The following is a 23,630-nucleotide window of genomic DNA, read 5'->3' on the forward strand; positions in this document are numbered from 1 at the left end:
GATCGGCCCCTGTGGTGGCTCGGCTTTAGGCTTCTGTTGATGCATCTAGTCTGCAGGGAGGCTGGGGCTGCTTTCAGGTTGTTGATATGCCACTGCAAGGTGCTGGCTCAGTTTCTTTTTGCTCTTTGGACCCAGTCAGGCCAGCGCTTTGTGATTCCCCATGTCAATTATTGATACAAAAGCCCAGCTGGTGGCCTGACCTCTTGCAGAACTGAAGTCCCATAAATGCTGGGGAGGGAGAGGAAAACCTGCCCAGATACTGAAGCTGTCCCTGGCTTTTTGCCTCACTGCGGCAGCAGCTGCCCAGCTGATGCACAGTGCTGCAGACACGAATGCACCCACCCCCAGGCGGATTCAGGCCAACCCTCCGACAACAGCGGCAGCCCCTTTGGCAGGCTGCAGCCTCCTCCACAGAGGCCATGGCTAGCAGCCTCCCCGTTGTTTTGAGAAATGGCTAATTCTGTTGTTGGCTTAGGGGGAAACGAGCCGTTCCCAAGGGCAAGGAGGTGGGCTTTCCGGGGCCAGGGCGCGCCACAGCCCGGCTGTCACTTCTCTGGAGGCCGCAGGCCCCCACGCCTGGAGGCTTCACCCGCAGCCCCGCCGGCCCTGGGGCCTGAGCTCAACCGCTGCCCTGATGGAGCAAACGGAGACGGGCCCGGGCGCCTTGCGAGAGCCTGGCTCTGCCCAGGACAGCGGGCGAGGCCCCAGCGGCTGGGGGCAGCCGGGCTGGGGGCAGCCGGGCTGGGGAAACGCTGCTCCTAGGCCGCCCCGTGACCTCAGCCAGCTCCCCGCGCCTGGCTCCCCTCCGCCCCGGCGGCCTCGCCCGGCGCCCGGCGCCCGGCCCGCGGACCCCCCGCGCAGACAGAGCCCGGGAAGGGCGAAGCTGGTGTAGACGGGGCTCCGCGGCGGGCGGGCGGGCCCGGCACGTGGCACGGTGCTGGGGGGGGGGGTGCCGGCGGCTCGGCTCGGCTCGGCTCCCTCCCCGCCCCGCCCCGCCCCACCCCACAGCCCCCCGGCCCCGGCCCCGGCCCCTTGCCGCTCCGCCCACGTGGCTCCCGCCTGGCCCTGGCCCTTTAAATGATGCAATCGGCCGCAATCCTGGCTCCGCCCCCTCCGGCGGCTTCGGTCCCCATTGGCCGGGTTGCCGGGGAGCCAGATGCTGACGTGCTCCGCCATCGACTCTCAGGGCCGCCCTCGCCGCTGATTGGTGGCGCCCCCCGCAGCGCCCGCCTCCTGCTCGCTGATTGGGCGGCGCGGGCCCCGCCCCCTTGCCGGGCGGGGCAGCGGCGGCAGCATGGCGGCGGGGCCGGACGCGCTGAGCCTCTTCGCGGCCATCGGCCTGAGCGAGCCCAAGGCTCGCGAGACCCTGAAGAACGAGGCGCTGAGCGCGCTGCTCCGGGAAGCCGTGACCCAGGTGACCTCTGACCCCGCCCCGAGCTCTGCTTGACCCCTGACCCCTGTGCTGGCCGGGCCCCCCGGGCCTCGCGAACCCTGACCTCCGACCCTCTCGCGACCCTTCCTCTAACCCGTCCCTAGCTCCTCCCTGAACGGTGCCTGACCTCTGACCCCGGCCATGACCCTCGGCCCACACAGGCCGCGACCTTTGCCCTCTAACCTGATCCCTGCCCCAGGCTCCTCCCCGAGCTGTGCCTGACCTCTGACCCCTGTGCCTTCTGGCGGTTGTGCCCTTCCTTTGACCCTTGACCCCTGCCCTCTGACCCCTGCCCCCTCTGATCCTGGCCCTGTGCCTTTCACCTTAACCTCTGACCCCTGCACGCCGTCCCTTGACCCCTGCCCTGCACCCCTGGCCCCCACTGTGACCCCTGCCCTTTGGCTTGAACACAGCCCTTCCCCTCCTTGCCAGGCCCCCCTTTCTGCAGCCAGTTTCCTAGCCCTGCCCCTGCTGTGCGCCCTCTGTCCCCTCCTCTTACCCCCTGCTGCCCCAGGAGAGTGCCCACCGGTCCCCAACGCACCCCTGGTGTCTGCAGGCTCGGCGCCCCCGACGTCCCTGGGAGCTGGGCCTGCTGACGCCTGGGCTGAGTGTGGCCCAGTATGCGTGTGGCTCACGGTAAGGGTCAGGGCCTGGGTGCGGGTTGCAGACGCAGGGCGGAATCGTTACCATCCGAGACACTGTGCGCAGAACCAGAGAAGAGTTTTCCTCAAGCTAACCGAGTTGGCAACTTCCTTGCGCTCTTCCTCTGCCTTCCCCTCCCGCTGCTCTAGCGCGCCCCAGGATGAGGGCACAATAGCGTAGGGTGCATGCCCAGCCGTGTTCCTCTCTCGAAACAGCCACCAACCCGTTATCTTTGGCAACTGAGCCCGGCTCTGGGTGTGTGAAACCCAGGCTCTGCAGCGCTGGGAACATGCTGGGGACTGCACTGGCTTTTCATTGCCCACACAGGGAGACTGGCTGGCACCCACAGAGCATAACCAGGGAGCTGGATTTGTATCATTTGTGTGTTTTAGCACTGTAAGATGTGGTCAGTGACCCGACTGTTTACCACACAGCCTTTGTTGCGTCCGATGAAGTGAGCTGTAGCTCACGAAAGCTTATGCTCAAATAAATTGGTTAGTCTCTAAGGTGCCACAAGTACTCCTTTACATTTTGCGGATACAGACTAACACGCTGCTCCTCTGAAACGCAGCCTTTGTATCTGGATGTGCCCCTTTTAGGAAGGTTGTGTCAGCTTCAGTTCACAGAATGCTTCTGTAACTGCCATGGCTGAATGCTGAAACTAGTGCTTCTCCCTAGTGTGTGACAAGACCCCTAGGCGTGGGGGTGGGTTTATGAGAGGGAGAGGGTGGGCTTGTAGTATTCAGATGTTTGATTTTACAGTGGGATTCTTTGCAACAAGCAGAAACCGAAACTAACTCCTACCCATACAAATCAGATGCCATTTAAACTCAGCACTTCCTGGGTAGCTCTGTCTGGGAGTCCTTGTGCGGCTGAAAGCAGGGCTCGGATAGTACATTTTTAATGGTCACATGGCCTCTCCTGATGGAGAAGCGTGTGCTCCAGGGGGAGAGTCGGGCAGAGGGAGCACTGCTTACCTAGCTGTGACCCTCAAACCACAGCGGGAGCAGAGCCCCACCAAGGCACAGCTGAGTTTGAGCTCTCTCCTCTTTCATCACCCTCCCTAAGACAAGGAGAGGGGTTTGCCCTGGCTGCCCCACTCCTCCCCACTGGCCTGGTTTTCACTCTCTTCCTTCGCCACCCACCACACTAACTTCACAGATTTTTTCCCTTTGGGTTTCTCAGAGGAAACATCCCTGCCTCTTCCATGCCAGGGTCCTGCTCGACTCCCTTTTCATGCTGGCTCAGGCCTGGTCTACACCCAAAAGTCAGGGCGACCTAGTGTTGCTCAGGGGCATGAAAAATTCAACCCTGAGCACTGTAGTTAAGCTGACCTAAGCCCTGGTGTAGACACTGCTAGGCTGACTGAATAATTCTCTTGTCGACCTCGCTGCCCCCTGCCGGAGAGAGAGTCCATGCCCCAGCAGCGAAGCCCTGGCAGCACTGGTAGTGAAGAGATAGTGTCGCTCTAACTATGTCCTTCCTTCCTGGTCTTTAGGCACAAGGAATCCTGGGCCCAACTGTTGACAAGGCGACTGGTACCCTCTTGTATAATGTGGCTTCCCGGCTTAAGGACCAAAAGCGTCTTCGTTTCCTTGTGGGCTGCATCACCAGCAGGAAGATCCTCACAGACTTGCAGCTCAGTGGTATGATACGGGAGGCAGGCAGCTAGATGTGCTCCTCTGCCTTCCCATGTACAGCGTGGGCTCTGCTGACCCAGCCTTGGCCTGAGATCTAGCAGCTCAGCGTGCTTTGAATTCCCTGCTCCCTCTCCCGGCCAGACTGCGGCATGCTCTGTGCATGCAAAGTGCTAACCCCAGCTCCCTTTGCTGAGGCGGCGTCTCACCCCCTTGTGCCTACAGTTCAGTCTGTGGGGGTGATTCCCAGTGTAAATCGGATGTTTCAGCCCCTTCCCAGCAGGAGAGTGTATGTTCTCCCCCTAGCCTCAGGCTTTCCCTACCTCATCTGCCAAGTGGTCTAACGCACAGCTTAGCCTGGTCACTCCAGGCACAGGCGTCTGGGGGTCAGCACAGGCTCCTCTGTGGTGGTCTCTGCCCATCCCTGGCAGTCAGACCCCGAGGCTGCTTCCTTTTGGTGCTGCTTGTCTGCGGCTGCATTAACAAGGAGGAGCTTTTCCTCGTGGATTGGTCTCCCCAGGGAAGGGAGGAGAGCATCTGTCACGCAGGGCCTTTAAACAGGGCTGGACAAAGACCTGAGAAACACGCTGCAAGGAGCATCCTGCTCTGGTCTCTGGGTGGGAATAAGGAGCCCCAACAAGTCTTGTTGCCTTGGATCCCAACCTCTTCCGTGTCCGTGTACAGCGAGCTGTGTGAGCTGCTTCCTGCAGGGTTCAGATGAGGGTGGGAGTGCAGGGCCCATATTCTGGTGTCGCTAGCCCCAGCGTGCATAGTGGGAGGGTCCCCCTGGACCAACGCATCCCGTGTCTCAGCTGAGCAAGCGCGCTGCAGTGAGCCTGCAGAGCGGACCCCAGGACCTAGCGGCATATGGGAGAACTTGGCAAAGCCACGAGCCCCCTTACAGTTCAGGAACTGGCCTGGGTTTGTACCAGGATCAGATCTGGAGGCAATGTGACAAGTCCAAGGCAGCAGATGAGGAATCTGGTACCTGGGGGGTGGAGCAGGAGCCATTTGGCCGATGTCCTGCCTTGCCTTCCACTCTGCCTGGTCCAGGCTTGTACTGTGAGAAGCTGGGCACCTCGCCCTGCTGGGCAACATGAGCCTGAAGCCCTAGGAAGGGGGCCAGCTGCCGCTGCCTGGGTACAGGCCATGTGTCTGTGAGGCCCTTGTGGACAAGCAGGGACCCCTATGGGTCTGGAGCCTGGGTGAAGCAGCCCACGGCGCTGCATGGAAATGCCCCCTGCGTGAGCTGCCTGTTTGCCTTCCCCAGCTGCCCTGGAGTATGTGCGGAGCCACCCACTGGACCCCATCGACATGGCAGACTTCGAGCACGAGTGTGGCGTGGGGGTTGTGGTGACCCCCGAGCAAATAGAGGAGGCCGTGAGTGCAAGGGCCAGGGGTGGGATGGGGACGAGCCGGTGGGTCCCGGAGTTGCTGCGCCGTGCGGAGCGGTGGAAAGGCAGCCCATGGCTTGGGGAGCCAGGAGGCCGTGTTAATGGCACCCCAGGAGGTGCTTGCTGGTGGGCTGTGGGTGGGGTCCTTGCTCCGAGCGGGGGTGGGGGAGCTGGCAGGAGGCCATTTCTGTTAGCGGGCTGCTCTCAGGGCCTGGGAGACAACGCTCCTGTTTCAGGACTCGCCGCTGGTCCTCCCTTGCCTCTGAGGCTGACGCCAGCCTGAGACCGGAGGTACCCGGTGCCCGCTGTGCTTGCAGGGCTGCTGCGGCTCTGTGCCAGCGAGAGTGGATGGCTGGGGGTCCGGGTGAGCTCTGCAGGGACTGCAAGGCAGTCCCAGGGCACAGAGCAGATAGTGCCCATTGCTATCCATGTCAGAGCCCCGCCAGTGAGGATGGGGCCAGCCATGCAGACAGGCCCAGGCTGGCCTGTAGCCCTTCCTGCCTGGGCCTCTCTCTAGAGGAGATGAGGGGCCCTTGCTGTGGTGGGAGCTCCCTGCCAGCATGGCCGTACCGGTAGCTCCCTTGTGTGTCTGAGCCCAGCCCGTCTGGCCCGTGCCGGTTCCAGCCCCTCCTTTCCCATTGCCGATCTCATTCCCTTAGGGAGTTTGTCAGGGCACCAGTTACAAGTGAGTCTCTGCTCTGCTGCCCTGCAGCCTGTGTTCCCCGCCCATTCCTGCCCGGCTCACCACTTGGATTCTCCTGCTCGGTCTAGGTGGAGGCGGCCATTAACAAGCACCGAGCTGAGCTGCTGTCGGAGCGGTACCGCTTTAACATGGGGCTGCTGATGGGTGAGTCTGCAGCTCAGGCGGGCCGGGGGCTGGGTCTCCGGGGGGTGACCTGTGTGTGGTTCTCCATGGCATGGATCAAGAGGTACCTTCCCTCTTCCCCCCCAGTATGTCCCTTGGCTCTGTTCCCTCCCCCTGACCTGGGCTCACTCCTTGTGCTTCTTACAGACCAGGTGCAGCATCCATGTGCCCATCTCCTCTGTACCTGGTCGCCTCTGTGCCTCCTCTTCTGATCCCCCTCCCAGAGCACCCTGCTTTCCCAGCATCCTTCTGGAACTTCCCCACTGCTCCCCATGCCTCATGCCTGCCCCTCATCTGCCAGGTTCCTGGGGGCTGGAATAGGGCTGTGAGCACTGCTCTGGGAGCTAAGCCGCAGTGTGTGCTCAGCTGCTGCCCTGGTGACTCGCTGGCCATGAGGGTGGCAGGCACCCGAGAGTCATAGCCAGAGCACGCGCAGTAGGGCCAGGTACAGCCACAGCTTGTTGGCCATGAGCCTGTAGAACAGTTCTGGAGCTGAGTTGGTGGTGGCTGTGTCTTGGACTAGGGGCATGAGCAGGGCAGGGCCTGGGAATCGGCCGGCGGGATCTGACCCTGTGCTGGTTGCCTCTGTCCCTCCTGACCCTCAGGCTGGCTGGGCTGGCAGGATCTGGTTTGAAGGCTAGCTCCCTGGTGGTGCTCTTGTGTGTGCCCCTTGTCTAGAGGATCCCCTTGGCAATGCTTCTGAGAGCCTGTGATGCAGCAGGGAGGGGGAGTGTTGACCTGGGAACGTGGCAGGGGAGTTTCACTGGGGATGGGATACCTGAGAGCCTGTAACCTGAGCCAGGAGGGGGTTGGGGCCAGGTGACACCTTTGCCAGGGAAACTGGACAATGGCTGGAGGAGGAGCTGGGGGAGGCTGGTTGGGATGCTGGAGGGTTTTTCTTTCACTTTGGAATGGGCTAGGGAAGAGGGGAGAGCCCCAGAGTTGGGGGGTCTAAGGTCTCTATCCCCCAGAAGGACCTACTAAGGGGTCCTGTTCATGCCTGCAAGCTCTGGGTTGGATTGCGTTCCTGTCGTCTGTAATAAACCTGCTGTTCTACTGGCCAGCCGAGAGTCACGGTGACCGTGAATCGCAGGAAAGAAGGGTACAAGACCCTGACTCCCCCACGCTTCATGACAGAGCCATGTGGCTGTGAGCAGGGCTCCTACCCTGGCACTGGGCTGCCTGCCCAACCATCCTGTGCCCTGGCACCGCCAGGCACTCTGCTGGGCTGCGTTGAGGAGATTCCCTGGTCTGTGGGTCTGGCTGTTGCAGTGATGTGTGTTGCGCCATCGAGGGCAGAGGTGGCCCACGCTGGCGCGTTATCTGGAGTCCCCCCTCCTGGTCTCCTTTTGTGTGTGACTAAACCATTGCTGGCTCACTGCCTTGGCTTCGGGCCCCTTCTAGTGCTCACACCCCTGCAAACAGGAACTTGTTTGGAGCAAAGTCAGAGAGTTTAAGGCCAGAAGGGACCACGAGATTATTCTGTCTGAGCTCCTGTCTAGGACAGGCTGCCCGCCCCGCTCAGCCCCCGCACGCTGAACCCAACAACCGGACGGAAAGCCAATACAGGGCAGGCAGTTTCTTGGGAAAAAGTAATGTAGGGCAGGGCGCTGCTTCATACCAGCCTAAACCCGCTTGAACCTGGGAAAAGAACCGCATCAGTGTCCAGGAAGCAAAGAACGGATCTTTTCAATCTTCGCATACATCCATTCGCACCTGAGGAACAGGCTCTGCCTAACCACTGCATCACAGTTGGTCTTCTGATGGGGCGCTGCACAGCCAGATGGACCTGGACTGGCAACCTGCAGCTCCCCACGCCTCTGATCGCCTCCCGCTCCCCGCCTGCAGCTCGCCACGCCTCTGATAGCCTCCTGCCTGCAGCTCGCAATGCCTCTGATCGCCTCCTGCTCCCTGCCTGCAGCTCACCACACCCCTGATCGCCTCCCGCTCCCCGCCTGCAGCTCGCCACGCCTCTGATCGCCCCCTGCCTGCAGCTCCCCACGCCTCTGATCGCCTCCCGCTCCCCGCCTGCAGCTCGCCACGCCTCTGATCGCCCCCTGCCTGCAGCTCCCCACGCCTCTGATCGCCTCCCGCTCCCCGCCTGCAGCTCCCCACGCCTCTGATCGCCTCCCGCTCCCCGCCTGCAGCTCGCCACGCCTCTGATCGCCCCCTGCCTGCAGCTCCCCACGCCTCTGATCGCCTCCCGCTCCCCGCCTGCAGCTCGCCACGCCTCTGATCGCCTCCTGCCTGCAGCTCGCCACGCCTCTGATCGCCCCCTGCCTGCAGCTCCCCACGCCTCTGATCGCCTCCCGCTCCCCGCCTGCAGCTCCCCACGCCTCTGATCACCTCCCGCTCCCCGCCTGCAGCTCGCCACGCCTCTGATAGCCTCCTGCCTGCAGCTCGCAATGCCTCTGATCGCCTCCTGCTCCCTGCCTGCAGCTCACCACACCCCTGATCGCCTCCCGCTCCCCGCCTGCAGCTCGCCACGCCTCTGATCGCCTCCCGCTCCCCGCCTGCAGCTCCCCACGCCTCTGATCGCCTCCCGCTCCCCGCCTGCAGCTCCCCACGCCTCTGATCGCCCCCTGCCTGCAGCTCCCCACGCCTCTGATCGCCTCCCGCTCCCCGCCTGCAGCTCCCCACGCCTCTGATCGCCTCCCGCTCCCCGCCTGCAGCTCCCCACGCCTCTGATCGCCTCCCGCTCCCCGCCTGCAGCTCGCCACGCCTCTGATCGCCTCCCGCTCCCCGCCTGCAGCTCCCCACGCCTCTGATCGCCTCCCGCTCCCCGCCTGCAGCTCCCCACGCCTCTGATCGCCTCCCGCCTGCAGCTCCCCACGCCTCTGATCGCCTCCCGCTCCCCGCCTGCAGCTCCCCACGCCTCTGATCGCCTCCCGCTCCCCGCCTGCAGCTCGCCACGCCTCTGATCGCCCCCTGCCTGCAGCTCCCCACGCCTCTGATCGCCTCCCGCTCCCCGCCTGCAGCTCGCCACGCCTCTGATCGCCTCCTGCCTGCAGCTCGCCACGCCTCTGATCGCCCCCTGCCTGCAGCTCCCCACGCCTCTGATCGCCTCCCGCTCCCCGCCTGCAGCTCCCCACGCCTCTGATCGCCTCCCGCTCCCCGCCTGCAGCTCGCCACGCCTCTGATCGCCCCCTGCCTGCAGCTCCCCACGCCTCTGATCGCCTCCCGCTCCCCGCCTGCAGCTCCCCACGCCTCTGATCGCCTCCCGCTCCCCGCCTGCAGCTCCCCACGCCTCTGATCGCCTCCCGCTCCCCGCCTGCAGCTCGCCACGCCTCTGATTGCCTCCTGCCTGCAGCTCGCAATGCCTCTGATCGCCTCCTGCTCCCTGCCTGCAGCTCACCACACCCCTGATCGCCTCCCGCTCCCCGCCTGCAGCTCGCCACGCCTCTGATCGCCCCCTGCCTGCAGCTCGCCACGCCTCTGATCGCCTCCTGCCTGCAGCTCCCCACGCCTCTGATCGCCCCCTGCCTGCAGCTCCCCACGCCTCTGATCGCCTCCCGCTCCCCGCCTGCAGCTCGCCACGCCTCTGATCGCCTCCCGCTCCCCGCCTGCAGTTCTGCGTTATCGGCCTTTTCATGCAATTAAATGGGTTTGTTTCGATAATATTGAAATGAGTCACGAGATGTGTAACTTCCTTCAGAAAACACTGACCCAAAACCCACATTGGCGTTGGGCTGCTCAATGCTACAATTACACAGTGTGGTGCTTTGCCTGCTGCACTTTTACTTTTTATTTGTACAGCCCTAAATTAATCCCGACTGCGGTCTTGTGAGTATGGAATAAGAGGAGGCGCAGTGGCTACGAGACAGTTTTTAATAGAAAATGCCTTAAACTGGGATTAACTAGGTTTCCTGGGGCTGTAAAAACATGATTTCACCCGGTAAAGGTCACCTCTGGTACATCGCTGCCGAGGGCCCCAGTGCCTGAGGCCCCCCATGGCTGGGAAATGATTCAGTGACCTGCACCCCAGGCTGCAGAGGAAGTCGAAATCCCCGAAGGTCACTGCCCCCTGCCCTGCAGGAGACTCCTTCCCCACGCCCTGCAGTGCTTGGTTAGCCCCTGAGCAGGTGAGCGAGAGCCGGCCGCCCAGCACTGAGAGGGAGGCTGCTCGGTGCCCCTCAGGTCCTGGCCCTGCCCAGTGCCCCGTCTTCTCAGAAACGATGTCCTCCTTCCTTGCGGCTCCTGAGCCAACTGGGCAAGTGTACACCTGTTGCCCACCAGCTGTGTGTGTCGCTAGCCGGGCTGGGAGCTGCCACGCAGGACGGGCCTTTCGCAGCACTGACGGTGCTGGCTGCCGTGCAGACGTCTCAGGCAGCCCCTGCCTGGGAGAGCTGCCCGGCCCCTGCCATGAGCGACTGTGCAGCGGGGAAGCCCAGCAGTACGAGATCCCTCCGGGGTGGCCTGCTGACACAAGGGAGCTCTGCGAAAACATCCCTGCCATGGCTAACCTCTGGCAAGCCGCCCTGGGGGCAGAGGCCCTGGGAGCCCCAGTGTAGACGGGGCCCAGTGTTGTACATGCCAGTGCTCTGCAGAGCTGTGGACGATGTGGCAGTTAAAGGCCCGGCAGCCTGTTGTCTCAGGGCTGCTGGTGCTTGGGGGCTGCACCAGCTCCCCAGCTGTAGGCCCGCTCTGCAGCTCTCCCACCCTTGTGCAGCCGGGGCCCTGCTGCACCCGGTGGCTTTGGGGCTTGTCCAGACTGGCAGCAGAGAGGCTGCTGGAATCTGCCCTTGGCCAGCAGCTGGTGGCCTGAGTGAGGCTGCGGCCCTGACTCAAGGGGAAGGTGCCGTTGCTTGTCCCAGGGGGATCGCTGAGCTGGGGCCTGCCAGCCTGTCTCTTGCCCACACCCGTCCCTTTGTGCTCACTTGCAGGCGAGGCGCGTGGCAGTCTGAGGTGGGCGGATGGCAAGAGCATTAAGAATGAAGTGGACCTGCAGGTAGGTGTGGCTGTGCCGGGCTGCCTTTGAGCCCAGCGGGCGACGGGACCTGGCTTCTGAACACAGCGCTGGCCACCAGGAGCCCTGCGCCCGGCTCGTGTCCCACGCGGGAAGTGCCTGGGAGCAGGCCCGTGGCCCAGGCAGGGCAGTGGAGGGATGGTCCTCCTGGCCCTGCCGAGGAGAGGGACCACTGAGATCCTGGCTGGGCTCCAGCCTGAGTGGGGGGGCTGATGGGGGAGTGACTCCGCTCAGACTCCTGCCCCCCCTCTCCCCTTGTCCAGCCCTGTTCAGGCCCCACTCCCTTTCCTGCAGGTGCTGCACTTGTTGGGCCCAAAGACAGAAGCTGACCTGGAAAAGAAACAGAAGGTACCGTGTGAGCAGGAGGGGCACCCCGAGCCTGGCTTGCTGGGGGCGTGTGCCCTGGGCTATGGGGGGAGGGGCTAGGCAGTTGGTGGTGCCCTGGGCTATGGGGGGGCAGGGCTGGGCGGTTGGCGGTGCTATGGGGGGGCAGGACTGGGTAGTTGGCAGTGTCCTGGGCTATGGAGAGAGGGGCTGGGCGGTTGGCAGTGCTATGGGGGGCAGGGTTGTTGGCAGTGCCCTGGGCTATGGGGGCACGTATGAGGTCACTGGAGCTGAAGGGGGCTGGAGCCCTTCCCCAGCGCTGCCTGGCCAGAGCCCCAGGCTCGTTCTGACTGCGGGAAGCAGCGTGGTGGGAGACGTGGCCCTTGGGGAGGAGGCTGGGCTTTGCGGGACGGGTGCGCAGTGTCCAGTCTCTGCCGCGGGGGCGGGGCTGGCTGGGCTCAGGGCCCCGGGAGCGCTGAAGGCTGCTCCCCTTCTGTCCCTGCAGGCTGGGAAGGCCAAGCCGGCCGAGGTGGAGAGGCAGCAGAAGGCACTGGAGGAGAATGGTGAGCTTGCTGTGCGGGTCTGGCTGGGCAGGGTCTGGGGACTCCCCGCATCCTCGTCTGCGCCCTCATGGGTAGCCGCTGAGCTGGAGGCCAGAAACAGCCCGCGGCTGGGCCTGCTGCACTGGGGCTGGGGAAGGTGCTGCCTGGAGAGCTCTGGCCTGGGCTGCTCCATGTGCCCCAGAGAAGATGCAGGGGGGGTGGACTGTGAGGACAGGATGCCACTTAGTGCCCAGCCCCCGGAGCGGCCCAGTCCCTGGCCACACTGCTTGGTCCTGGTGAACTGCATTTCAGTGTGCCCTCCCTTGCCCCCGGGCCTGGGACAGCTCCTCCTGGGTCATGGGGCTGCCCCCCACCTACCGCCCCCCACCTACCACCCCCCGGCCCGGGCCTGGGACAGCTCCTCCTGGGTCGTGGGGCTGCCCCCCACCTACCGCCCCCCGGCCCGGGCCTGGGACAGCTCCTCCTGGGTCGTGGGGCTGCCCCCCACCTACCGCCCCTCGGCCCGGGCCTGGGACAGCTCCTCCTGGGTCGTGGGGCTGCCCCCCACCTACCACCCCCCGGCCCGGGCCTGGGACAGCTCCTCCTGGGTCGTGGGGCTGCCCCCCACCTACCGCCTACCACCCCCCGGCCCGGGCCTGGGACAGCTCCTCCTGGGTCGTGGGGCTGCCCCCCACCTACACCTCCCCCCGGGTCTCAGGGAGCCCTGGGGCCGACTGCCAGGCCAGTTCCTCTCTGGAGGACTAACCGCACGCACAGCGTCCTGGAGCTGGGAGCTGCCACTGTCAGTGGCCTTCGTCCTAGGAGCCGGGACGACCCTGCTGGTGGATCGGCTCCCTGCCTTCAGCTGGGAACTGGCGTCCTGGGCTGGGCCCTGATTCCTGCTGCCTAGCGCCCCCCGCCCTCTGGTTCTGGCCGCTCCTGCTGTCGATGGGGGGGCAGATGGGACCGAGGCCTATCCCCGCTGGTTCCATGGTCCCTGCTGCATGGCCAACAGCGCACCAGCTCCATTCCCCTCTCTTCTGTGCGGGTCTCGGGAAGGGAAGGGAAGGGAAGAACGGGGCTGGGAACCGGCCTGGGCTGGCAGGGCAGTGCTGCTGGCCTGGCCTGGGCAGGCGCCCTTGGGGAAGGGCCTTGGGCCGGGCGGCACCGGAGGTCTGCGAGCGAGGGGCGGGGTCCCTGGGGCAGAGGCTAACGCACCTCGCCTCCCTGCTCCCACAGGAGGAGTGACCCTGGAGACAAAGTCGCTGATGGAGCAGCTGAGGGGAGAAGCCCTCAAATTCCACAAGCCAGGTGAGTGCGGCCTGCCTGCTCTGGGCTCCTGGGACCTCGGCCTGGCAGGCTCAGCGTGGGCAGGCCCGGGGGTGCTCAGGGGCTCGGGACGGGAGGGTCCGTCCCACGCCGGCTGGGCAAGGTCGGGCCCTGCTGTTAGTCCTGCCCCAGGTGTTCTGGAGGCTGTGCTGGGGGTGCCCAGTCTGAGCCTGGCTTCCCCGGGGGCTGGGCGGTGGTGCTGGCTGGGGTACTGGAGCCTCCTGCCCCAGCCTGGCTCCGGTGCCCCAGCTGGGCAGCCCAGCTGTGGAGCCCTGGGGCAGTTGCTGGGGCGCACCAGGCTGTGTCCCTGCCCACCACAGGAGGGTGCAGCCTGCCCCTAGCAGGGTCCATTAGCAGAGGGGCAAGTGTGTGGAGTCCCACGCTTCCCTCCCTGCCGGGGGCTCATGCCCAGCACCAGGGCGGGGGCCTCCCCTCCCGCTGACTGGGGCACTGTGCCCCAGCCCTCCCCCCTCCCCATGCTCACAGCTCCCTGCTCCCCCAGGTGAGAACTACAAGACAGAAGGCTACGTGATCACGCCCCACACCATGGCCCTGATGAAGCAGCACCTGGAGATCACCGGCGGGCAGGTGGGTCAGGGTCTTCTCCCAGCCCCCCTTCATCCTGCATGAGGCAGGGGCTCTGCAGTGTCTGTGACTTGCCTGCTCCTGTCACTCACTAACCACAGTAACGAGTGCTGTCCATCTACTCATTAACCCCCACAATGGGCCTCAGAGGCCATTGGGCCACATGGGGAAACTGAGGCATGGGTAGGCGAAGTTTGGTGGCAAGGACAGCAGAAGAGCTGGGGATAGAACCCAGGGACGGGACAGATCCCTCCAGACCCTCCTCTGGCCGGCTTTATGAGGAAGGGGCGTCAGACACCCCAGAGATCCTCCTTCCGGCTGTTGGCACAGGTCAGAGCCCAGAGCGGGGCTGAGCACAGCTTGGAGCGGGAGAGAGCCCAGAGGCACCACCCTGCCCTGTCACTGCTGGGAGCCGGTTTCTTTCTGTCTCTAGGCCCTTCTCGCTCCATCACTAGAGCCCACTGTCCCCAGGGGCTGGAGGCTGCCAGGCCTGTGGGCCAAGTCCCGTGGGGGTGGGGTGGGGGACATGAGGCTGGCGCCTTTTCACCTCGCATGGCCTGGCCCGGGGCCAGTAACGCTCTGGACACTGGGCTAGTGGGTCTGGGAACTCCTCTCCCCTCAGGTGAGGACACGGTTCCCTCCAGAGCCCAACGGCATCCTGCACATCGGCCACGCTAAAGCCATCAACTTCAACTTCGGCTATGCCAAGGTGAGCTCCCACATCCCCTCTGAGCCAGCCGCACCCCCCGGGGCACCTGGCTACACCAAGGTGAGCCCCACCCCCACCCCCCCAAGCCAGCCACACTCCCCGGGGCACCCGGCTATGCCAAGGTGAGCCCCCCATCCCCTCCGAGCCAGCTGTACCCCCCGAGGCCCCCCAGCTATGCCAAGGTGAGCCATACCCCTCCCCCCCAAGCCAGCCGCTACGCCAAGGTGAGCTTCTGCCTTGACCCCTGGGACAGATGTGTCCTCCCAGCTCCCTCATGGCGCAGAGCCACTGCACTTTGCTGACAGGCCCCTGTCGGTGGCACCCAGTCTGAGCTCAGCCCAGCACTCTCACGCCTGACCCCACACAGGGGCCGGCTCCCAGAAGCTGCTGGAGAGAAGGGTGGGGGTTTGGAGACAAGCCATGTGCTAAAGGCCTTGAGCCCCATCAGCACCCGGAGCTGCCCTGCCCCATTGCCAGATCCAGGCCCCTGGCCTGTTCTGGCCCTGCCCTCTCCTCAGTGTGATGGGCGATGGGGCTGGCGGGTGTGGGCGGGGCTGCGGGCATGGGGCGTGGCAGGCGCTGGCAGGGTGGTGAGCGCAGGGGCAGTGGGTATGGGCGGGGCTGCAGGCTGGGGGGGTGGGGGGCGCCAGCAGGGTGGTGGGCGCGGGGGCTGGTGAGTGTGGGTGGGGGGGGGCGGGCGCCGGCAGGGTGGGGGGGGCGGGGCTGCGGGTGGGGGGGGCTGGTGGGGGGAGGCTGCAGGCTGGGGGAGGTGGGGGGCGCCAGCAGGCTGGTGGGCATGGGGGCTGGTGAGGTGGTGGGCCCTGGCAGGGTGCTGGGCACGGGGGGTGGCGGCCACAGGGAGTGCCGGGCGTAGGGTTGACCAGGCCGTGGCCCCTTTCAGGCCAACGGGGGCGTGTGCTTTCTGCGGTACGACGACACCAACCCCGAGAAGGAGGAGGAGAAGTACTTCACCGCCATCCGGGACATGGTGGAGTGGCTGGGTACGGGGCCTGGGGGAAAGTGGAGGGGGTTGGCTGGGGTGGGGGCAGGGGGGCAGAATGGTTGGGTTCCAGGCATGGGGGAGGGGAATAGCTGGATACAAGGGGTGGGGGCAGTGGCTGGGGGGGTAGCGGGAGTGGGGGATGAGGGAGGCAGAGCAGGAACCGCTGGGGTGAGGAATGGGGGGATGACTAGGAGGTTGTGGGGGGAGCAGCTGGGGTGGAGAGGGACCAGCCAGGTACCCAAGGGAGATGCCAGAGCTCCCACAGCTGCTGCTGGGTGAACAGAACCTGCTGCCTTTGCCCAGGGGTGAGGTGGGGGGCACTGGCCTGGCCCCTCCTTATTTCAGTCAGCTGCCTCCTGGAAGGTCCCTGCATGCTGCCAATGGGGGGCAGGGAGTCATGGGGGCCATGCTCTGGAACTGCTCCCTACGAAGCCAGGCAGGACTCTGGGGAAGTCTCCTCTTTGGGAGCAGCCTGTCTGCAGGACACACAGCTCACCCGGCTTCCCCCTTCCTGGGTCTGACCCCGGAGCATTCGGCATCCTCTGCCCCTCCCTGCGCTTCCCCCAGCGAGTCTGCCTGGGTGGGGTCCTGGGCGGCCAGAGGGTCCTGCCCCCCAGCTCCGCATCAGACGTGACTCTCCGCCAGCCAGTAAAACAGAGGGTTTATTAGTCGACGGGAACACAGCGTAGAACAGAGCTCGTTAGCACAGAAATCCGTGACTTTCAGGCAAGTCCATCTTGGGAGTCCTGGGCCAGGCGGCCTGGATTCCCTTCCTGCCACTCCACCCAGACTGCCAACCTCCAGCCACCTGACCTCCAACCCTCCCCCGCCCATTACTGCTCCCCCTTCTCTTTGTCTTTCTTCACCTGGTCACATCCCCCTCCAGGGTCTCAGGTTACGATGGGCATCGGCCATCGCCTAAGTGCAGGCAGCCGGAGCCGCCTCACCTGCCCCCGGGGGTCTCGGCAAAAGTCACACACCCCTGTCTCCATCACCGAGGTTTTGATGCAGCACACAGGGAAACTGAGGCACATACAGTATTCATGCAAAACAATAAGATTCACTTACACCATAATGAGAAAATCCCCATTTTGTCACACAGGGGCAGCCCCCTGGCACTGGGGCAGAGCGGGGATGAGGCTGGTGCTCCAGGTGGGGGCGGGGAGGGAGGGAAGGAGGGAGGCGCTCACTCATGGGCTCGCTCTGCCCATAGGCTACAAGCCACATGCTGTGACACATGCCTCAGACTACTTCGACCAGCTGTATGCGTGGGCCATGGAGCTCATCCAGCGGTGAGTGTGCGGGACACGTGGGGGCCCATGGGACAGGCTTTGCACGGGGCGGTGGAGCCGGCCGTTCTGAGGGGCAGGGTGTGCCTGGCTGCTGTGGGGACAGTATGGAGCCTGATGGGGCTCCCTGCGAGCAGCCTGGTCCCCCTGGGCTCCCTGCCAGTGCCAGACTGGCGGGTCCCGTGTTGAGCAGTCACTCGGCCATGTCCCCGGTGGGCGTGTGTGGGGCGGGTGTGACGTCTCTCTCCTCCCCAGGGGCCACGCCTACGTCTGCCATCAGAGGGTAGAAGAAATCAAAGGCCACAACCCTCCGCCCTCCCCATGGCGGGATCGGCCCGTGGAAGAGTCACTCCTCCTCTTCCAGGTATATGGGCCTTGCAAAGGGACTCAGCGCCCCCCTCTGGGAGCTCAGCTCAGCCCCCTCGGTGATTTCTTTCCCCGGGCTGGGTGCTCGCATGGCCCTCTCGGCAACCCCCCCGCCACCGCTGGGTGCTTGCCCCGCCCCCTTGGCGACCTCCTCCCCCCCACTGGGTGCCCGCTTGGGCCCCACCCCCCGCTGGGCACTTGCCCTTCCCCGCCCCCTCGGCACCCCCCGCTGAGAGTTCCTCCCGCCCCCTGCCCCGCCCCCACAGCGCCCCCTGTGTGCAGAGGCTGCAGGCTGTGGCTGATGGTCCCCGCTGGTTTCTCCCGGCTGTCGCTGCAGGGGATGAAGAAGGGGAAGTTTGAGGAGGGGGAGGCCACGCTGCGAATGAAGCTGGTGATGGAGGACGGGAAGCTGGACCCTGTTGCCTACCGCATCAAATACACGCCACACCACCGAAGCGGGGACAGATGGTACGCTGGTCCCCGCCCGCCCGCCGGGCTCTGCCCTTTGGCCCGACCCCACCGGAGAGGGGATGGGACCAGGGTGGAGGGGCCTTGCTTCCCCGGAGATGCAAGTATCTGCCTAGAGCGGTGCAGGGGACCTGGATGCAGGGGTGGTGGCTGGTGCTGGCGAGGGGCTGGTGTCTCGGGGGGGGAGCGGGCGCCGGCGAGGGGCTGGTGTCTCGGGGGGGGGGGGCGGAGGAGCAGGCGCTGGTGAGGGGCCACATGTCCTGCCCTCAGGCCCTGCCTTGCATTTCAGGTGCATCTACCCCACGTACGACTACACCCACTGTCTGTGCGACTCCGTTGAGCACATCACCCACTCGCTCTGCACCAAGGAGTTCCAGGCCCGGTGAGGCGGGGCCTTGGGGCCGCTGTGGTTGTGGGGGCAGTGCCTACGGCTGTGGAGAGCTCAGCGCAGCTGGGGCTGAGCCCAGCTGGCAGGGGGCAGCGGTGTGAACGGCAGGGCATGGGGGTGTGGGGGGGCCGGGCAGGGGGTGAGCGGCAGGGTCGGTGGCGGGCAGGGGGGTGAGCAGTAGAGCCTGGGGGGGGGCGGTGGCAGGCAGGGGGTGAGCGGCAGGGCCTAGGAGGGCGGTGGCGGGCAGGGGGTGAGCGGCAGAGCCTGGGGGGGCGGTGGCGGGCAGGGGGTGAGCGGCAGGGCCTGGGGGGGGCGGTGGCGGGCAGGGGGTGAGCGGCAGGGCCTGGGGGGGGGCGGTGGCGGGCAGGGGGTGAGCGGCAGGGCCTGGGGGGGGCGGTGGTGGGCAGGGGGTGAGCGGCAGAGCCTAGGGGGGCGGTGGCGGGCAGGGGGTGAGCGGCAGGGTCGGTGGCGGGCAGGGGGGTGAGCAGTACAGCCTGGGGGCGGGGTGGCAGGCAGGGGGTGAGTGGCAGAGCCTGGGGGGGCGGTGGCGGGCAGGGGGTGAGCGGCAGGGCCTGGGGGGGCGGTGGCGGGCAGGGGGTGAGCGGCAGGGCCTGGGGGGGCGGTGGCAGGCAGGGGGGTGAGCAGTAGAGCCTGGGGGGGGCGGTGGCAGGCAGGGGGTGAGCGGCAGAGCCTGGGGGGGGGGGTGGCAGGCAGGGGGTGAGCGGCAGAGCCTGGGGGGGGCGGTGGCGAGCAGGGGGGTGAGCAGTAGAGCCTGGGGGGGGCGGTGGCAGGCAGGGGGTGAGCGGCAGAGCCTGGGGGGGCAGGGGGGTGAGCAGTAGAGCCTGGGGGGGGTGGCAGGCAGGGGGTGAGCGGCAGAGCCTGGGGGGGCGGGTGGCGAGCAGGGGGGTGAGCAGTAGAGCCTGGGGGGGGCGGTGGCAGGCAGGGGGTGAGCGGCAGAGCCTGGGGGGGGGGGTGGCAGGCAGGGGGTGAGCGGCAGAGCCTGGGGGGGGCGGTGGCGAGCAGGGGGGTGAGCAGTAGAGCCTGGGGGGGGCGGTGGCAGGCAGGGGGTGAGCGGCAGAGCCTGGGGGGGCAGGGGGGTGAGCAGTAGAGCCTGGGGGGGGTGGCAGGCAGGGGGTGAGCGGCAGAGCCTGGGGGGGCGGTGGCGAGCAGGGGGTGAGCGGCAGGGCTGGGGGGCAAGTGGGAGGCGAGGCGTGACCAGCTGCGTGGCTCCCCCAGGCGCTCCTCCTACTTCTGGCTGTGCAATGCGCTGGGCGTGTACTGCCCCGTGCAGTGGGAGTACGGACGCCTCAACCTGCTCTACACCGTGGTCTCCAAGAGGAAGATCATCCGGCTGGTGGAGGCGGGCGCCGTCAGGTGAGGGCTGCGCGGGCTGCTGGGGGGCAGGCGGGGGCTGGCTCCACGCCGCACCCTGCTGGTCACGGCTGGTGTTGCCGTTTCAGGGACTGGGACGACCCGCGGCTCTTCACGCTGACGGCCCTGCGCCGGCGAGGTTTCCCCCCCGAGGCCATCAACAACTTCTGTGCGCGGGTAGGTGCCTTGGGGCGGGGGGAGCGGGGCTGGCCGCCCCTCCTGGGCGGGAGCTGAGCGCAGCCTGTCCCCGCAGGTGGGGGTGACGGTGGCGCAGACGACGATGGAACCCCACCTGCTGGAGGCCTGCGTGCGGGAGGTGCTGAACGAGTGTGCCCCCCGGGCCATGGCTGTACTGGAGCCCCTCCGAGTCACCATTACCAACTTCCCCACCGAAAAGGTGAGGCTGGCGCACGGGGAGGGGCGCCTGGGGGGGCTGGTAGGCCAGGGGCTCTCCCGGCTCCAGGCCTGGGGTGCAAAGGGGCCCCGCATGGTCCCCTGCTGGCGCTGACCTGCTTGCTTCCCCTCCAGGCCCTGGAAGTTCTCGTGCCCAACTTCCCAGCCGACGAGACCAAGGGCTTCCACAAAGTCCCTTTCCAGGCCACCATCTACATCGAGCACAGCGACTTCAGGGAGGTGAGCAGGGGGCACCTGCATTGCCCTGGCTCCAGGGCAGGGACCCACTCCTCCCTGTGGGGAATGGGGCGTGGGGGGATGGGCACTGGGAGCTGGGGCCCAAGCAGGGAGCCGGGCTGGGCTGGTCAGTCGAGGCCCCTGCAAGCTGCCGAACGGGAGTGCCCAGCCGGAGCTCGGCTGACGGGGGGGCGGGGGGGCCGGGCCGGGGCCGGAGCTCAGGTAACACGGGCCGGGCTCTCCCCTTGCAGGTGATGGACAAAGGCTACAAGCGGCTGGCACCCGGCCAGCCAGTGGGGCTGAGACACACCGGCTACGTCATTGCTGTCCAGAACGTCATCAAGGTGGGCCGGGACCGGCACAGCCACTGCCGGGGGTCGCCTGCGGTTACACTGATGTGCCAGGGGGCTGCCTGGTGCGACCTGCCTCGTCACTATCAGGGGGCGTGCCTTCCGAATCACTGTTAGCTACCTGTCGAGCAGTGAGCAGAGGGTGGGGGAGCCAGGACACCTGGGTTCCGGGGGGCGGGGCAGGGGAGCCCGGACTCCTGGGTTATGAGGAGGGTTGGGTGGGGGGAGCCAGGACACCTGGGTTCCAAGGAGGGCTCAGCTGTCACTGGGCCTTGCTGCTTTGTGGCACGGCCTCCCCTGCGATAAGGAGGCCAGAGCTCGCCAGGCGCAGCTGCTCTCCTGGAGCCGCGGGAAGCTCTGCAGAGGGACGGGAGCTGGCACAGGCAGCCGGTGGCCTTGGCTGTCCAGCCCCCAGCCGCTCGGCACGCAGCAGAGCCCCCTTCTCCTCATGCTGGCTGTGTGGTGGCCAGCGGGCCGGAGGCCATGGGGCTCCCTGGTGAGGCGTTGGCCCCTGATGCTCCTCTTTCTCCTTGCTCAGGATGCTGGCGGGCAGGTGATGGAGCTGGAGGTGACGTGCACAAAGTCGAACTCTGTGGAGAAGCCCAAAGCCTTCATCCACTGGGTGTCGGATCCGCTGGTCTGCGAGGTGCGGCTCTACGAGCGGCTGTGAGTACGGGGGGCGCTGGCTCTGGGCTGTCTCGGAGCGGTGGGGGCAGGAGCCCCAGCCCTGCTGTACGTGTGGAGCCACGTGCTGGGCGCAGCTAACGCCACCCAGCTTCACTTAGTGGGTGAGCCCGGAGCTGCCCCTTCAGCAGCTTTCCTGCTCTCACCAGCTGGCCTGGCATCCGCAGGCAACTCTGTGCCAGCCCCTGCCTGCTGGGAAACACACCAGCCACCAGCCCCACATGCCCAGAGATCTCTGCGCTTCCCAGGCTGCTGCGGGGGGAGGGCTGCAGCCCTGGTGGCCACTGCTGGGGCTGCTACGTCAGTGGGCTCGCCTGGCTCAGCAGAGGGTGGCTGGAGGGTTGGCACAGGGTAAGACCCTGCTAGGCTGAGCAGCTGGTCACTGCAGGGGGCTGGGGAAGGATTTCAGGGATTCCAGCCCAGGGACTCCTGCCCGCAGGGTCCCCCGCCCCACCCCGCCAGCCCGGGGACTCCTGCCTGGGGGGCCCCCACTTCGGCCCTGACTGGCCCTGTCTTATTTGCAGGTTCTTGCACAAAAACCCCGAGGACCCTGCAGAGGTGCCAGCTGGATTCCTGAGTGACCTCAACCCCGTGAGTGCTGGCAGGTGCTACGGGCTAGGGCTCACTACTGTGACAGGGTTACTCGCTAGCTGCCCCGAGCACCGCCCTGCGGCCAGGCCACTGCCGTGCTTTCCCTCCTCTGGCTAGGGGCCTCTCTGGCTGGGAGTGCAGGGCCATCAGCTTGGGGCCTTGCCGGGGGACTCCTGGAGTGGGAGGGTCTGAGCACATGACCTGCTGGGACAGGTTCCACCCAGCCTGGGAGTGAGGAGAGCACCCCTCTCCAGGGGGCCATTGGCACAGGGGATACGGACACCCCCCCCAGTTCTCTGCACTCCCGCAGCTCAGGGCTAGGGACAGGGAGAGTGAGAGATACCAAGCTGAGGAGCCAGGGAGCCTGCCCTGCGGACCCCCCCAGGTCTCCCTTCCCTCTGCCGCTGGTCATGAGTCATAGACTTTTAAGGTCAGAAGGGACCATTACGATCGATCGTCTTGTCTGACCTCCTGCACAACGCAGGCCACAGAATCTCACCCACCCACTCCTGTAACAAATCCCTCACCTATGTCTGAGCTATTGAAGTCCTCAAATCATGGTTTAAAGACTTCAAGGTGCAGAGAATCCTCCAGCAAGTGACCCGTGCCCCATGCTACAGAGGAAGGTGAAAAACCTCCAGGGCCTCTGCCCGACCCCAAATATGGTGATCAGCTAAACCCTCAGCATGTGGGCAAGACTCACCAGCCAGACACCCAGGAAAGAATTCTCTTTAGTAACTCAGATCCCACCCCATCTGACATCCCATCACAGGCCATTGAGCATCTTTACTACTAATAGTCCAAGATCAATTAATTGCCAGAATTAGGTTATCCCATCATACCATCCCTTCCATAAATTTATCAAGCTTAGTCTTGAAGCCAGATAGGTCTTTTGCCCCCACTGCTTCCCTTGGAAGGCTGTTCCAGAACTTCACTCCTCTGATGGTTAGAAACCGTCATCTAATTTCAACTCTAAACTTCCTGATGGCCAGTTTATATCCATTTGTTCTTGTGTCCACATTGGTACTGAGCTTAAATAATTCCTCTCCTGCTGCTGGGCTCTCCCCTGCCACTCCACTTGGAAGGCCCTGGCTGTTGGGTGAGCCGTGTGCCAGGAGCCAAGCCACTGAGCAGTGCCCCTCTCCTCTGGCTGTTGGGTGAGCCGGGGGCCCAGCCACTGAGCAGTGCCCCTCTCCTCTGGCTGTTGGGTGAGCCGGGGGCCCAGCCACTGAGCAGTGCCCCTCTCCTCTGGCTGTTGGGTGAGCCGGGGGCCCAGCCACTGAGCAGTGCCCCTCTCCCCTGGCTGTTGGGTGAGCCGGGGGGCCCAGCCGCTGAGCAGTGCCCCTCTCCCCTGGCTGTTGGGTGAGCCGGGGGCCCAGCCGCTGAGCAGTGCCCCTCTCCCCTGGCTGTTGGGTGAGCCGGGGGCCCAGCCGCTGAGCAGTGCCGCTCTCTGCAGGACTCGCTGCGCGTGATGGACAGCGCCCTGGCTGACAGATCCATCTGCTCCGCCAAGCCCTTTGACAAGTTCCAGTTTGAGCGGCTGGGCTACTTCTCGGTGGATCCCGACAGCACGGAGGGGAAGGTGAGTCCTTGGGGTCTCTGTTGCTCGGCTCTTGGGGGCTGGGCCAGCTGGCGTCCCCGCCCCGGGGCCTCCCGGGCTCACTCAGTGCCTCTCCCTCTCCTCCCACAGATGGTGTTAAACAGGACGGTGATGCTGAAGGAGGACCCTGGCAAGGTGTGAAGGAGACACTGCTGCTGCCTTGCTGGCTCTGGCTGTGCCCAGGCCTGTCCTAGGAGCGCCTGGTCCCTCTGGGCATGGGGAGAGCGCGACCCATGGACAAAGGGCCTGGCACATGCATGAGGGCCACAGCTGCCTTAACACAAGCCCCGCGGGGCTGGCACATGTCGCCGCAATAAATGAGCACTGGAGCCGCCTTCCCGCCTGCGTCACTGGCATGGGGTGGGGACCCAAAGGCCTCTGTGCTGGAGGCTCCCCCAACCTTGCTGCCCCCCAGGCCTGACCATGGGGAGGAGCCTCAGGCTGCCCTGCTGGGGGAGCTTCCCC

The 23,630-nt window shown here is 65.6% G+C and overlaps 1 protein-coding gene across 3 annotated transcripts; it reads left to right on the forward strand.

Annotated features, from left to right (window-relative positions):
- Nucleotides 1-1,264: 1,264 nt before the first annotated feature.
- Nucleotides 1,265-23,499, forward strand: QARS1 (glutaminyl-tRNA synthetase 1). Of its 3 annotated transcripts, XM_073350861.1 has the most exons (24): nucleotides 1,265-1,414; nucleotides 3,573-3,720; nucleotides 4,982-5,091; nucleotides 5,877-5,952; nucleotides 10,854-10,918; nucleotides 11,231-11,284; nucleotides 11,766-11,823; nucleotides 13,042-13,113; nucleotides 13,634-13,719; nucleotides 14,339-14,425; nucleotides 15,327-15,426; nucleotides 16,642-16,720; nucleotides 16,973-17,081; nucleotides 17,421-17,551; nucleotides 17,841-17,933; nucleotides 19,176-19,313; nucleotides 19,400-19,487; nucleotides 19,564-19,707; nucleotides 19,839-19,943; nucleotides 20,192-20,284; nucleotides 20,829-20,956; nucleotides 21,499-21,565; nucleotides 23,022-23,147; nucleotides 23,256-23,499. In XM_073350861.1, the coding sequence occupies exons 1-24, from the start codon at nucleotides 1,295-1,297 to the stop codon at nucleotides 23,304-23,306; spliced, it is 2,328 nt and encodes a 775-aa protein (XP_073206962.1). In that variant the 5' UTR covers nucleotides 1,265-1,294; the 3' UTR covers nucleotides 23,307-23,499. The 3 variants fall into 3 exon arrangements, with proteins under 3 accessions (XP_073206962.1, XP_073206964.1, XP_073206963.1); XM_073350863.1 differs by lacking the exon at nucleotides 23,256-23,499 and having other exon boundaries at nucleotides 20,829-20,936; nucleotides 23,022-23,112; XM_073350862.1 differs by lacking the exons at nucleotides 4,982-5,091; nucleotides 5,877-5,952.
- Nucleotides 23,500-23,630: the final 131 nt, after the last annotated feature.

The sequence above is a fragment of the Lepidochelys kempii genome, chromosome 7 (assembly GCF_965140265.1).
Source record: "Lepidochelys kempii isolate rLepKem1 chromosome 7, rLepKem1.hap2, whole genome shotgun sequence".
Lineage (NCBI taxonomy): Eukaryota > Metazoa > Chordata > Testudines > Cheloniidae > Lepidochelys > Lepidochelys kempii.

Bases quoted from the DNA above. Each gene is read 5' to 3' on its own strand.
- QARS1 (XM_073350861.1), top strand. From the start codon at position 1,295: ATGGCGGCGGGGCCGGACGCGCTGAGCCTCTTCGCGGCCATCGGCCTG. The intron at 17,934-19,175 runs GTGAGGCGGGGC...TGGCTCCCCCAG, and splicing joins ACCAAGGAGTTCCAGGCCCG to GCGCTCCTCCTACTTCTGGC. The intron at 20,285-20,828 runs GTGGGCCGGGAC...CTCCTTGCTCAG, and splicing joins CTGTCCAGAACGTCATCAAG to GATGCTGGCGGGCAGGTGAT.